At 43.2% G+C, this 14,955-nt stretch overlaps 1 protein-coding gene and 1 long non-coding RNA gene across 4 annotated transcripts in view; both read left to right on the top strand.

Annotated features, from left to right (window-relative positions):
* The window catches only part of LOC309618968, a 28,764-nt gene extending 18,286 nt beyond the window's left edge, over positions 1 to 10,478 (top strand). Inside the window, exon 3 of the long non-coding RNA XR_014238687.1 lies at positions 1,229 to 10,478. This is a non-coding gene — a long non-coding RNA (uncharacterized lncRNA). The remainder of the gene's footprint in view (positions 1 to 1,228) is intronic.
* A 1,895-nt stretch (positions 10,479 to 12,373) lies between these two features.
* Positions 12,374 to 14,955, top strand: part of NPEPPS (aminopeptidase puromycin sensitive) — a 103,538-nt gene continuing 100,956 nt past the window's right edge. For 2 of the 3 annotated variants that reach the window (XM_082373462.1, XM_082373461.1), the window contains exon 1: positions 12,376 to 12,788. In XM_082373462.1, coding sequence (XP_082229588.1) covers positions 12,531 to 12,788 — 258 coding nt within the window. In that variant the 5' untranslated portion in view covers positions 12,376 to 12,530. Of the gene's footprint in view, positions 12,789 to 14,955 lie in introns of all 3 variants that reach the window. The other variant, XM_082373463.1, reaches the window with a different exon arrangement.

The raw sequence follows: 14,955 nt of genomic DNA, 5'->3' as shown, positions 1-14,955 counted from the left end.
TTCTTAATGCTCATCTAAATTTTCTGAATTCCCTACATTGATCAAGTAATACTTTTATAATCAGAAACCTCCTTACCTTAAACCTTATTTTTTAAAGTGAGTAGCACAAGAACCATACAGCTTCTAGATAAAGTACAGAAGAGTATCTTTGTGACCTTGAAGGAGGCAAAGATTTCTCAGCAGGGCACAAAAAGCACTAGCCATAAAAGAAAAAATTGAAAACTTGGACTTCATCAAAATTATGAATATTTACTCATCACAAGACATCACTGGGACTTCCCTGGTGGCACAGTGGTTAAGAGTCTGCCTGCCAATGCAGGGGACACGGCTTCAATCCCTGGTCTGGGAAGATCCCACATGTCGCGGAGCAACTAAGCCCGTGCACCACAACTACTGAGCCTGTGCTCTAGAGCCCGCGAGCCACAACTACTGAAGCCCGCGCACCCTAAAGCTGTGCTCCACAACAAGAGAAGCCACTGCAATGAGAAGGCCGCGCACCACAATGAAGAGTAGCCCCCACTCGCCGCAACTAGAGACAGCCCGGGCGCAGCAGTAAAGACCCAACGCAGCCAAAAAAAAAAAAAAAAAAAAGACATCACAAAGAAAATGAGTAGACAAATGACTGACTGGGAAAACAGTTTTCATTTTACATATACATGACCAAGGATTCATATCCAGATAATTTAAGGAGTGCCTATAAATTAACAACAAAAATTTGAGCTACCCTATTAAAAAATGGGTGAAAGACTTGAAAAGATGCCTCACAAATAAAGAGATATAAATGGCCAATAAGCCATGAAAAGTGCTTGTAGTAAATGCTATGATGTGCCACTCTGATTCTCCTTTTGGAATGAAGGACTTACTCCTCAGCTGTTGGAAAGGCTGCCAGCAGACAGCTTTCAATCAGTCCACTTCAGTGATTGCCTCTGCTGAAGAGCCCTGACTTGCCCAAGGTCAAAGCTTATACACATACACACACAATGAATTGCTCCAGGCACTAAGTAAATGTTTAATAAACAAGAGCCTCTTCTCGAAGTGGCCTACATCCAGTGACTAATCAACATGGGGGTACAAAAGCCCAGCCACTTGTCCAAACTCAGAACATTTTTGACGGTTCATCCCAGTTTCAGCGCTTTCTGTAAGGTCAGCTGAGGCCTCTGACACTACATTGTATAATAGCTCAACTTCTTCCCTTGCTCAATCATGCTCTGTCTCTTCTCTTCCACAGATGCTGAGCCCAAGTGCACTCCCTAAAAAACCTCCTGCCAACTAATCTCCCAGTGAGTCTGCTTCCAAGGGAATTCAACCTGTGACAATGCTCAACATCAGTAATCATCAGGAAGATGCAAATTAAAACCATAAGGAGATGCCATTTTACATCCACTAGAAGGGGTAAAAAAAGACAACCCAAATGTTGGTGAAGATGCGGAAACACTGGAACACTCATATAGTGCTGGTGGGAGCGTAAAAAGGTACCACCATGTTGGAGAATTGTTTGGCTATTTCTTATAAAATTAAATATATATTTAACCCGTGACACAGCAATTCCATTCTTAAGTGTGTAGCCAAGAGAAATGAAGACATATTTGTATAAAATTGAACGGGAACACTCATAGGTAGCCTTAGTTATAGTAGCCCCAAACTGGAAATAATACAAATGTCTATCAATAAGAGAAGGAATAAATAAATTACAGTATAGTCCTACCATACTACTCAGCAATATAAAGGAATGGAGTACTGATACACACAACATGTGTAGATCAAAAACATTATGTTGGGGCTTCCCTGGTAGCGCAGTGGTTAAGAACCCACCTGCCAATGCAGGGGACACGGGTTCAAGCCCTGGTCCGGGAAGATCCCACATGCCGCGGAGCAACTAAGCCCGTGCACCACAACTACTGAGCCTGTGCTCTAGAGCCCACGAGCCACAACTACTGAAGCCTGCGTGCCTAGAGCCCGTGCTCCGCAACAAGAGAAGCCACTGCAATGAGAAGCCCACGCACTGCAACGAACAGTAGCCCCCGCTCGCTGCAACTAGAGAAAGCCCACATGCAGCAATGAAGACCCAACGCAGCCAAAAATAAAAACAAATAAATAAATTTAAAAACAAACAAAAAAAATCATGTTGTATAAAGCCACACACGTACACACACATACACCCCCGCACACACACAACACATACTAAAAGATTCCATTGACATGAAGTACAGGAACAGGCAAAACAAATCTACAGTGACAGAAATCAGAAAGTAGTTGGGTTGCTCGGGTGAAGTGGGGGCAGGAGTGGGGATTGACTGAAAAGGCCATGAGGAAACTTTCTGGGGTGATGAAAATATTCTATATCTTGTTTTGACTAGTAGTTACACAGTGGTTACAATTGTCAATATGCATTGACCTGAACATTTAAGATTTCTCCATTTTCATCGTATGAAAATTATATTTCAGTCAAAGCTTATACACACACACACAGTGAATTGCTCTAGGCACTAAGTAAATGTTTAATAAACAAGTGAAGAGGAGATGACTTTTCTAAAGAACCAAATTATTAATAATTATGGAAAAGATTTCCCTTTCCTGGGTTGTAGTAAAATGTGATTCTCTTGGGATATTCCTTGATTAAAACTCTGAATATTTATTCTTCACAGTGGTGTTTTCCCCTCCCGCATTAAAATGGTTAAGCTTTGATCTCTCCCAAAGTGGCAGAATCAGGTCTATAATGTCTGCCTGCATCATTTGCAGGTGAGTGGAAATGCTAAAAGGATATTAAGATAGTAACAGTGGTGAGAGAAAGAAATAAAAAACCATCATTGGTTTCCCAGTGCGGTAGATCAGCATTTGGCTGCTATTCCGCATAATCTTGCCAACACCACTCTCAAAGCAATTTCTCTTATAAAATATGGCACAATCGCCACCCTATTTTGAACATGGGTATTTAATCTCAGAAAAACTATTTAAGGTATTTGAAATATTTGAAGAGACAAGTTGATTTTTATGGAGCTGGTTGATATCAACCTATGCTGTTTTCCACTAAAGTTAATACCCTGGGGAGTATGAAAATTAGAAGAAGAGAGTCAGAGAATCCTTTTAGGGGTTTCATAACCTAAAAAACTAAACATGACAGAATGCCAGTGACTCTCAAGAGAAAGATTTTTGTAAACACACAAAGCTACTTTAAAATTCCCTTTAATAAAATCAAAAACCATTGTCTGCCATCTTCAAAATCTGAAAGACTACTGGTGGAGTTGCCAGATTTAGCAAACAAAAATACAGAATCTTCAATTAAATTTGAATTTCAGATAAACAATGAATAGTTTTTAGTGTAAGTATCCCCCCCCCCAAATGTTGCATATTTTAGTATTAGCAGGTCCCATGAAATATTTGAAACATGTTTATATTAATAAACAATTTATTTAAAAAAATTTGTTGTTTATCTGGAAATCAAATTTAACTAGGCGTCCTGTACTTTATCTGGCAACCCTAGTACTGGGGAGAGTTATTTAGCCTCCTCTGCAGAACATGAGGCCCCACCTGGCTGATGAGAATGTGCCTTTAGGGTTACTACATGGAATTACAATGTTAGCAATGGTCATGGTAAAAGGAAAAGAACTGAACCTTTCTTCTGCTCCATGGATTTCTACTCTCTCTTTCACACTGAAGAAATACTGTGAAAAGCATTTCAATGTATTTCTAATTATTTAGAGTGGTAATAGATTAGTTGTACTAAATAAAGAGTATACTTCATTTGGATCTCTAGGCTTTGTTTGTGTAGGGGCTAAGAGCCTAGGATTAACCGTATGGATTTATGAACCTAGAGAACTTGTTTCTCTTGCTAGGTTTGCTAGTCCTAGTGAGGAATGAACAGACCTGATTTAGTAAAGCAGTTGGAAGTCTTCGAAGTTGCTGCATGAAAATATTTTCTAATGAAGTTATTCCCACCACCTCCTTCACTAAAGGATTACCCACATTGTTCTGCTTTTATAGGACTTGTTACTGTGGCAGATCTCCCTATTTGTCAGATCTCATCCTCTTTAATGGAGGCTGGAGTACTAGTGCTCCAGAGGTTAGGTTGAAAACAGCAACATTGCTCTGAGTCTGTTTTGAACGCTCATGGAGGGAGCATTCTTTCTAGCAGCAGCTGATGCTCTGCAGCGTGGGATTCTATTACCTTCATTTGAGCTGCCTGGTTATTCTAGCAATCAGATCTTTCTGTCTCCTTCCTGTTACCCGGCCTTGACACCAGCTATCATGTGCCCACTTTGCCTTGACTCCCAGGCCCACAATTCTTCTTTCATTTTCTTTAAACTCATATGCCAGAATATTGGAATTTCTAGGACATTTACATGGCTATGACAACAGTGGAGAATATTTGAAATCAGGACTGTCCAGTAAAATCTAGGGCATGTAGTCCCCCTAATATTTCAAAACTTGTCCTCTGACAGTTACTTAGGACGGCATGGGTATTTGGAAAGGAGACAGGACTGGGAATCAGAAATTCTTCTCTTCATGGCTTTCGTCACTGCTTTGCAGTTAATTTTAGGCAAATTACTGCGTCTATCTCTGTCACTTTCTGATCCTTTTTATTTGAAACCCCTTATAAAAATAATTAAAAAGAACAAAGCAAAAGGAACTCATTTTCAACTTACTCTGCCTATCCTTAAAATTTAAGTTTGAATCCTAGTGTTTGTAATACAGCATATTGGGCTTCTCTGTCCATTTACCATGAGGGTGGGGAAAGTTAGGGAAAACTAAGGCCTTAAAGACTTTACCATTTAATTTTAACTTCTTGTTTAGGAGGCTAAAACAAGTGTCTGCTTTCAGGACTGCAATTTGTAAACTTCAAGTCTGAACCCAAGCTGGAAAGAACTATAGTATTCTAATTCCTGGAAAAAATAAAAGGGGCTTGTAAACTAAAGAAAGTGATTTACTCTGTCAGACAGTAAGAATAGCACTATCTGTAAAACAGTGACTCCTTTTTCTCTCTACTACCTTTTCAATTCCTTTGATCCTGTCAGCCTCCCCTCCACATATGATATCCTCTTAAATTGAGATAAGATAGTGATGAATCACGTTAGTAAAAGTACATAGGGCCAAACAAAGATGTCATATTTTGGCATCACTTGGCACTGAGACACATTAGGACAGGGCAGAAAGAGTTCAGGATTTCCTGATGCAAAATTCCTAAAACTGTGGTTCCCACTAAGTGGTTAATGTAGGTTTGGGGCAAGAAAAATACAAATCTCTCCTGAATGTTGGAGTTGTGCCTTTTTGCCTGAAGAGTTTTGTCTTTTTTTTTTTTTTTTTTTGGCCTGCCCTAATTCCTGATGTCAGGTCCCCAGGGTATCTGTGCTCCGCCTCATTCTCAGTGAATGTATATTTTATACAGTGTGATCACACTTTGAACTAAAATAGACCATATCTAGAAATCTGCTGGTACAGCTTCCCAAGGACTAAAGAATATGAACAGTTTGAATTGTTTTTTGTGTCTGTGGCTTCTTCTTGAGTCAATTCACAATACAGAGATGTTACCCTCTAGATTTTATTTAGGAAAAAAAGGGCATCAGATCCCAAAGGCTAGCCTCCATACCGAGACTATTTTCCTAGTAAATGCAGAATATCTGCAAAGGAAAGGGGCCTAGATGCCTACTTTTCAGTCTCTCTTCAGCTCTGGCATTATTTTTTTTATTGAGGACAAGATAACTTTCAGTTCAGTCCTGTGCGTAAGCAGGCCACAAGCCAATTTCTAGTTCCCCCTACGCTTTTCAAGTGTTTATTAATCTTGAATTCAATGCAAATCCTGTAGGGAGGCTGGCAGCAGCAGATTTTCATCCTCAGTTATTTAAGATGTGGCTAAAACTTCAAAGGCAAATTGCTCTCATAAAATCACATCCTGTAAGACGTGATTTCACCAGGTTGGCAGGCCTTAGTGTTTTGAGTATCTTTTCTTCACCCCACCCTTAACCTAGGGCTGGACAGAGGTGAGATTATTCTCTTTGCTAGGTATGGGGTCAGGTCTTGAAGGAAGACTAATTCTGATGTAAATTCTTCTTGTCAGGGATTTAAAAAACAAATAGAAATAGAGCCAAGGGTGGAGAAACTGAGGCTATCTGACTGTTGCCAAGTTGCTGAGACTAATCCTCTTGGCTACTTCACTGGTCTGGTTCAACCTAAGCCCTCACTATTTTTTTTTTGGATTTGAAGTCAAGGCAACACCATTGCTAAGTCAATTCCAGCATGCCAGCTCCAGAACACTGTAACCTTTAAAGACTTGGGATTCCGTGGGAAATGTTGTAGCAGCATTCCAGAGACCCACGCATCAGACACAGACGTATGCATTCTTCCTGCAGCAGGGGGCGTTGGCCTTACTCCCTAAGTGATGTCCTCAAGAGTCCGGTGGCTGATCCTTCATAAGAGGACAGGGTCTAGAGAATGGACTTGAGGCTATGTGGAGGGGAAAGAGTAAGATGTGACAAAGTGAGAGAGTGGCATGGACATATATACACTACCAAACGTAAAATAGATAGCTAGTGGGAAGCAACCGCATAGCACAGGGAGATCAGCTCCGTGCTTTGTGACCACCTAGAGGGGTGGGATAGGGAGGGGGGAGGGAGGGAGATGCAAGAGGGAAGAGATATGGGAACATATATATATGTATAACTGATTCACTCTGTTATAAAGCAGAAACTAACACACCATTGTAAAGCAATTACACTCCAATAAAGATGTTAAAAAAAAAAAAAAAGGACAGGGTCAAACAGGCTCATCTCAACTTGAAGATCACCAGCAAAGGGCCTGGGTTTAGTCATGTAGTTGCCCAGTCACTTGGGATTGGTAAATAATCCTGGAGTAGTAGTAGTGAAAAAGGAAGCAGAAGTACTGAAAAAAAGGGGAGGGGGGAGGGTCTAGAAAGGAAGTAAGACAGGTAGAAATGCATGACTTTTTCAACTTCCTGATGGAAAGATCCAAGAGAAATAAAACTCTTTCCGACTCTGAGGACCTTTCTTTGGCCATATTTGGAGGTATATAATGTCATATTGCCACTCTCAAATAAATAAATAAATGAACACATACAGATATACACACACATACATATATCACCTGTTACATCAAATTTAGTTATTATCCATCAGTATAGTACACATTTTAAATAAAGCATATGGAATTAATCTACTCTCTTTCATGAAGAACACAGGATGGGTAGGCAACATTCCATCTACTCCCCACATTTCCAACGGTCATTCCAACAGCCATTTTAAGTTAGAGAAAAGAGAGAAGCTGGGATCTCATGGCATCAGCTTCCTATGGATTACTCTCCAACTTTTTGTTTCCCTGGTTTTTGGAACCCCTTCACCATCTTCCACAGGTAAGACTCATGTTAGTGGAACCGGAGTTACATGCTTGAAACTGACATTGAAGGCTATAATTCTAAGTTGAGGCTAAATAGTAACAGTAATGCTTTGTTTGCATCTAATGTGGTGGGTTTTATAATGGCCTCCCAAAGTCTTCCACCTGTTTCTCTTCCCCTTTCAATGTTCCATGGCCAGTGTGTCTTGCCCTTCTGCCTGAATATATTGGCTTCCTAACCTAATTCCTTTATATTCTCTTTGCTTTGAAACGTCTCTTTCAATTTCTTACATTTGCTCTGTACAGTTGACCCTTGAACAGCATGGAGGTTAGGGGCACTGACCACTCCCTCCAGTCAGAAAAATCCATGTATAACTTTACAGTCAGTCTCTGCATCTGAGGATTCAATCAACCACAGATCATGTAGTCCTATAGTTTGTATTTTATTGAAAAAAACCCACGTATAAGTGGACTCGCACAGTCCAAACCTGTGTTGTTCAAGGACCAACTGTATATCCTTTACTCCAACTTTTTATCTACAACTCGTGCTGTGAAGATCATTCTGATATTAAGCACATGATAGGACTTCCCTGGTGGCGCAGTGGTTAAGAATTTGCCTGCCAATGCAGGGGACACGGGTTCGATCCCTGGTCTGGGAAGATCCCACATGCCGCGGAGCAAATAAGCCTGTGCGCCACAACTACTGAGCCCGCGCACCACAACTGCTGAAGCCCACGTGCCTAGAGCCCGTGCTCTGCAGCAAGAGAAGCCACCGCAATAAGCCCGCACACCGCAATGAAGAGTAGCCCCCGCTTGCCACAACTAGAGAAAGCCCGTGCACAGCAATGAAGACCCAACGCAGCAAAAACAAAAAACAAAAAAGAACATGACAGACTTTTTTTTAAAAGAAATTCCCAAGCCACAAGTAAAATAATAATACTTTTCTTTGAGAAAAGTATGTATTATGCACTTATCTGCTTTACAAATGTGGAAACTGAAGCAGGGAAATTATAAGACTTGCTCTAGGTCATATATAAAAATTGGGACTATGTCCTCAGACTCTCAGACTAGTGCTTTAAAACTAAAGACAAAAGGGACTAAGATCAAAATGAATTTGATTGGTTTTTTGCTTTCTCTTTATTGAAGGATACAACTTGCATAGGTTTTTTTTCATTTGCAGATTTTCAAGGGCTTTGTTAAACAGAGAAGTTAACAAAAAGAAATCTGTTAGAAGTACCGCTAATGGCCTTGAGATATTACTGACTTCCCTACTCTTTCTGAAGCCCCATTGGAGGGAAATTAATTTCCAAGAGCCTTAAACATCATTTAAATTATGCCAGAGAAGACTGCCTGGAGCATATGTTAGATCCTTAGTCTTCTTAATGGGAACTACATGCTACCTTCCATTCCTCTATCCCAAGTAGGCCTGGGTTCAATCTTGACTTGCTGCATTGGAACCTCGTGGGTCATGGGACTAGGGATGTGGCCAAGTAAGATTCTCCTCATTACTGTTGCCATGAAGACTATGGCCCTCGTAGGTTTTTTGTTTTGTTTTTGTTTTTTAAATCATTTCTGTGATTTTATAAAAGAAGCTTGCTTCTAGCCTTAGGTTCACATAGGTTCTCTGTGGAGCACACAGCTTGTATACAAAGGAAAGGCTACAGACTGGGTAAAATACTCTCTCTTGGTCAGTTGGTTAGTTGGGTCAATAAAAATTGAGATGTACTTTGTGCAGGGCTCAGTACTAACAGTTACAAAAGAATAAGAAGTCAAGCTTTTGCTAATAGTATATCTTAAAAAGATATCCATATAAGACAAAAATACAATTACAGAAAAACAGAACAAGTACAAATAAGTCAGCAAAAGCCAGTACTTGAGAGCTGATGGGAAATGGGTTACAGTTGGGTGGAGTTAGTCAATGAGGACTTTCTGGAAGAGGTGAGTTTTGAAGGAAGGGAGGGGCATGGGTTTGCGAAGAAGGATGAGGAGGCCTTTCCAAGCAATAATGCATGAGAAATGGTAGAGAAGAGAGTGAGCAAGCTCTAAGGACCAAGTGGTAAACAGCTTAGCTTGCTAAGACTGGAGAATCTATGTTAAAGGGTAAGGAGAAACAAGTCGGAGAAAATGGTAAGGACAGTGCATGAAGAGCCTTAAATGGTTATATATCAAATTTGCTTTAACAGAAAAGAGGGAGCCTCAAAGGTTCTTGCATAATGAAAATAACTTTTTAAGAAGCTGAGGTACAGATGAATTAGAATAAAACAAAACTGGAGAAGTAGAAAATAGGGGAGATGCTGCAAAATTTTCCAGGAGAGAAAAAAAATGGCTGGGTCCTAATGCCAGCTCTGCCATTTATTAGCTATATGACCTTGGGCAAGTCACTAAATCTCTGTGTGCCTGTTTTCTCATCTGTAAAATGGGGATAATGGTGTCCACCTAACAGAATTGTTGAATGGATTAAATGAATTAATACATGAAAAGTGTTTAGTAAGCACTCAATACATTAGTATGCAATTATTAATTACATTATTAATATATTAGTATTATATTATTATTTTATGACCAAAAAGTGGTCATAGAAATGCATCCATGTAACAAAAGGCCCCATCTCACATCTTACTTTGAAATGATTGCAGCTTTTCAGTCTGTTCTAAAAGGTATGTAGGATTCAGAGGATAGGAGGGCAGGCCTAGTGTCCAAGACTGTGCTGATCGATATGATAGTCACTAGTCACATGGGGCTGTTGAAAACCCAAAATGTGCCTAGTCAAAATTGAGATGTGCTGTAAATTGAGATGTGCTGTAAATACACACTGGATTTCAAAGCCTTATTATAGAAAAAAAAAATCATATACATTTATTTTTTTGGCCATGCAGCTTGCGGGAACTCAGTTCCCCCACCTGGGATTGAATCCAGGCTGTGGCAGTGAAAGCCCAGAATCCTAACCATTAGGGACACCAGGGACACTAGGCCTCATTAAAACTTTTTTGTTGATTGCATGTTGAAATGATAATATTTTGGATATATTGGGTTAAATAAGATGTATCAGTTTCACCTTTTTCTCTTTTTCTTTGAATTTAAAGTTACTTAGCTGGCTTGCATTATATATATATATATATATATATTTTTTTTTTTTTTTTAAATAAATTTATTTTTGTCTGCATTGGGTCTTTGTTGCGGCGAGCAGGGGCTACTCTTCGTTGGGGTATGCGGGCTTCTCACTGCTGTGGCTTTTCTTGTTGTGGAACACGGGCTGTAGGTGGGTGGGCTCAGTAGTTGTGGTGCACGGGCTTAGTTGCTCCGCGGCATGTGGGATTTTCCCAGACCAGGGATCGAACCCGTGTCCCCTGCACTGGTAGGCGGACTCCCAACCACTGCGCCACCAGGCAAGTCCCTTGCATTGTATTTCTATTGAACAACGGTGGTCCAGTACAACGTTCAGCACTGAGTTTTAAAAATTAAACGGTTCTACATGAGAAGGTTCTATAAAGGAATATGGGGAATTATAGATAAAATCTCCTTGTCCTTGACACTTTAAAACATATATTTAAATATACACACATTTATATGTAATTAATATATATTTATATTAAAAATATGTATACCTCAATTTGCGAGATACCTACAAAACTGAGGGAGCCACAGCTAATTTACCTTTAAAGAGGCCACAATTGATAAAGGGTCTTTTATTTTATTATTATTATTTTTTTGGCCCCACCACGAGGCTTGCGTGATCTTAGTTCCCCAACCAGGGATCTAACCCAGGCCCTGGCAGTCAGAGCACAGAATCCTAACCACTGGACTGCCAGGGAATACTCAGGTCTTCTATTTTTTAAAAAAAAGCAGAAACAAAGATGAAAACAGAAAAAAGGTGAAACACATCTTACTTTTGAACATTAAATCATGAAAACAAAAATCTTCTAATTTCTGAAATCACACCCTCAAAGGTCCAAATCTTATTGGTTTAAGTAACCTGAATTACTAAAGGTTTTCTGACAAAATTTTTCATATCATCCCTTGAAGTTACTACTTAAAATAACAGGAATAATTACGGCCAAAGAGCCTCCTATCAGGGTTTTCTGCTGGTCTGGAGGTAAAAATCTAGTTTGCGGTTTTGCTCTGAATTGATATTTCAACATTTTGCCCTGACTGCACTGACCAACTACATAGGCTTCTATTTCCAAAGACAGCCCGGGGATTAGCGGGGTGGGGGCAAAGAGAGAGAGAGAGAGAGAGGTGTGTGTGTGTGTGTGTGTGTGTGTTAGCGGGGTGGGGGGAAAGAGAGAGAGGTGTGTGTGTGTGTGTGTGTGTGTGTGTGTTAGCGGGGTGGGGGGAAAGAGAGAGAGGTGTGTGTGTGTGTGTGTGTGTGTGTGTGTGTGTGTTAGCGGGGTGGGGGGAAAGAGAGAGGTGTGTGTGTGTGTGTGTGTTAGCGGGGTGGGGGGAAAGAGAGAGAGGTGTGTGTGTGTGTGTGTGTGTGTGTGTTAGCGGGGTGGGGGGAAAGAGAGAGGTGTGTGTGTGTGTGTGTGTGTGTGTGTGTTAGCGGGGTGGGGGAAAGAGAGAGAGGTGTGTGTGTGTGTTAGCGGGGTGGGGGGAAAGAGAGAGAGGTGTGTGTGTGTGTGTGTGTGTGTGTGTGTGTGTGTGTGTGTTAGCGGGGTGGGGGGAGAGAGAGGTGTGTGTGTGTGTGTGTAGGGGGTGGGGGGCCCTCATGCCTTTTCTGTGCGTCTCAAACCCTTCCGGGCTTCTTCCGGCTCGCAGGCGGCCTGCTCCCCGCAGCGGCGTAGACAGGTGCAGCGCCAGCAGCCACCTCCCACCCCCAAGGCTCGTCGGCTACCCTACATCCCGCCAAGCTGGCCGCGCCCTCGCCGCTCCGCCCCCTACCCGGCGCGCGCGCGCACACCGGCGGAGGCGCGCCCGTCCGGCGGGGCCGCGCACGCAAACTGCTGCCGCCGCCGCCACCTCCTCCGTCCCTCCCTCCCTCCCTCCCTGCCTCCCTGCCTCCCTCCCTCCCTCCCTCCCTGCTGGCCCTCCTCCCCTTCCCTCCCCTCCGCCCCCTTCCCTGTAGGCAGCCGGCCCGGCAGCCCGCGCGTCCGCACTGCCTGCCTCCCGGCCCCTGGCGCTCGGGCTGGGTCTCTCCCCCGCCCCCAGGCTCCCCCGGTCGCTCTCCTCAGGCGGTCGCCGGCGCTCGGTGGATGTGGCTGGCAGCCGCCGCCCCCTCCCTCGCTCGCCGCCTGCTCTTCCTCGGCCCTCCGCCTCCTCCCCTCCTCCTTCTCCTCCTCAGCCGCTCCTCTCGCCGCCGCCGCCTCCACAGCCTGGGCCTCGCCGCGATGCCGGAGAAGAGGCCCTTCGAGCGGCTGCCTGCCGACGTCTGCCCCATCAATTACAGCCTTTGCCTCAAGCCCGACTTGCTGGACTTCACCTTCGAGGGCAAGCTGGAGGCATCCGCCCAGGTACGGCGACCCTCGGGCGCCGGGGGCGAGCTGCCGGGCAAGCAGTTAGGCCGCGCCCACGGGCTGGGCTGGGGGCCCGGTCGGCCGGGCGAGCGGGCGCGCGGGCCTGGGCGCTGCGGACCTGGGGCTGGGGGGGCCGGCTCGGGGACGGGCGCGCCCCTCTGGGGCGGCCGCGGGGCGCCCGGGCGGCTGTGCTCTGCCCTGCCGGCCTGGGGCCCGGGCCGTGCTGCAGGGAGCGCCGCGGGAACCGGCCGGCCCGGCCCGTGTGCCCCTCGGGGCCAGCACACCTGTGTGGAGCCTCCCCCAGACCCCGGCCCTTCCGGGCTTGGTCGTGGTCTGGGAGAGGCTGCAGGGTGTTGGGGAGGCCAGAGGGGTCATCGGAGTCCATGCTCAGCCTCCTGACTCAGTTCTTTTCTCTCGTTCTCCCTACGCCCCATGAGGACACATTGGAAGGGGCAGTCATCTGGGACTCCGGCTGCCTCGCGTTAGCCAGGAGGGGAGATTCTAGAAGGGGGAAGAGGGTGAGAAGGAGAATGTTAATCCCGGGCAGCCTTGCTGAGTTCTCCCCGCCTGCTCCGGCCCAGGGGCTGGGTTTCTAAGATGATCCGCCCCCTCCCCCTTCTCCTTTCCCTCAAGTGACAGTGCAGCATTGACTTTGTTCTCTCCTAACCTCTAGAGAAGCTGAAGGAGGACCCCCATCTCCTCTTTTCCTTCCATCTTCCTAGCTTTGCAGCCTTTAAAGCAGGTGGATTTATTGCTACAGCGATGGTTGCTTAGCAGTACCCTCCTCTGAAAGAAGCTATTAGTTTTAGCATACCACCGGTGAAAATATTCCATTACTCTTCATTGCAGTTTTTGGTGAATCATGCTCCCCCCGCCCCTCCCCCCGCAGATTATCTAAAGTATTGTTTGATTTTGGAGATCATTAGTATTGATGCCCTACAAAGATCCAGAACAATAGACATTTGTGATACCATGTTATATGATGTGTTATGTGAAGTCTGTAATGAAAAATGGGAAGTGTTTAGTAGTTACCTTTAAAAAGAATGATGGTAAATATATTTTGTTTCATTTCTTTTCCTACTGCAGTCAGGGGGAAAAAATCAGTAGGCCTCAACCTTAAAGAATAGGGTGTATGTAGCAGCGAAATGAAAGAAATGTAGACTAGCCTAGCGTTCGAATGAATTGAAAGTTGGCAGTTGTTTTTGAAAGCCGAGTACTCAGATTGAAAATATGTCTAAAAGTGTAGAATTAAAAAGTATACTGTCAGATTTGGAGTGCTTGTATGAAAGCATGAGGGCTCTGTTGTCTGGCTGCATCAAAAGGCAAAACTTACCCCTGTGGAAGTCAGGTGATTTAAAAATTTTCCATTAAGAATATGAATCAGAATGAGTGCATCTTGGGTCTAAATTAGGATTTGAGAGGGTTATTTGGGAGACTGTTTATTTAAGCCAAGTGACTAGAGTGTTTGATATATATTGGCTGTGGGCAGATGGGAGGGATTGTAAACAGTAGTGTGTCTTGTGACTTGGCAGACCTGCGGGAAGAAGGACCTAGCAATGAATGAGTTTGCATTATGTGAAAAGACTAACATTAAAAAAAAAATCATTTGTTTCTTTACCCCAATAGTTGGTGTACCCCATAATGCATTCATAATTTTGAGAGGTATACATATTTAGGGAAAAGTTTCAGAAAAAATATTATCAGTAATAAAGATTTTCAAATGATTATTTTATTGGGAAATGACAGTTTTATTTGTGTTAGGGTATAACAACAAGCGGTGGGTGACATGCTTCTCCTTACCCCTTTTCTGCTTGCTTTTGGAAAGAAATGAGAAATAGGTGGTGGACTGGTTTGGGCCACTGAAGGAGCATGTGGTAATGTACTAGGTATTAGCAGGGACTCGTTAATTTGATACAAGGAAATAAGTGAATCTTTTTTTTTTTTTTTTGTAACATTAAGTTTTCAGAGCTTTTCAGAAAATTTTTTTCAGGCAAGGTGGCAACACAAATGAAAGATGGCATGATAGAGAATTCTAACAGGTTTTATTAAAGGATGACTGGACTTTTTAATTGTATGCTTTGCCACCTTTGGAAGTGTAAAGAGGAGTTAACATTAGTAAAAAGTTAACATTAGTAGTAAAAAGCATATATTGATGTTTTTGAAA

The sequence above is a fragment of the Balaenoptera borealis genome (genome assembly GCF_965194805.1).
Source record: "Balaenoptera borealis genome assembly, chromosome: 20".
NCBI classification, from domain to species: Eukaryota; Metazoa; Chordata; class Mammalia; order Artiodactyla; family Balaenopteridae; genus Balaenoptera; species Balaenoptera borealis.
This window is presented reverse-complemented; position numbering and strand designations above follow the sequence as displayed.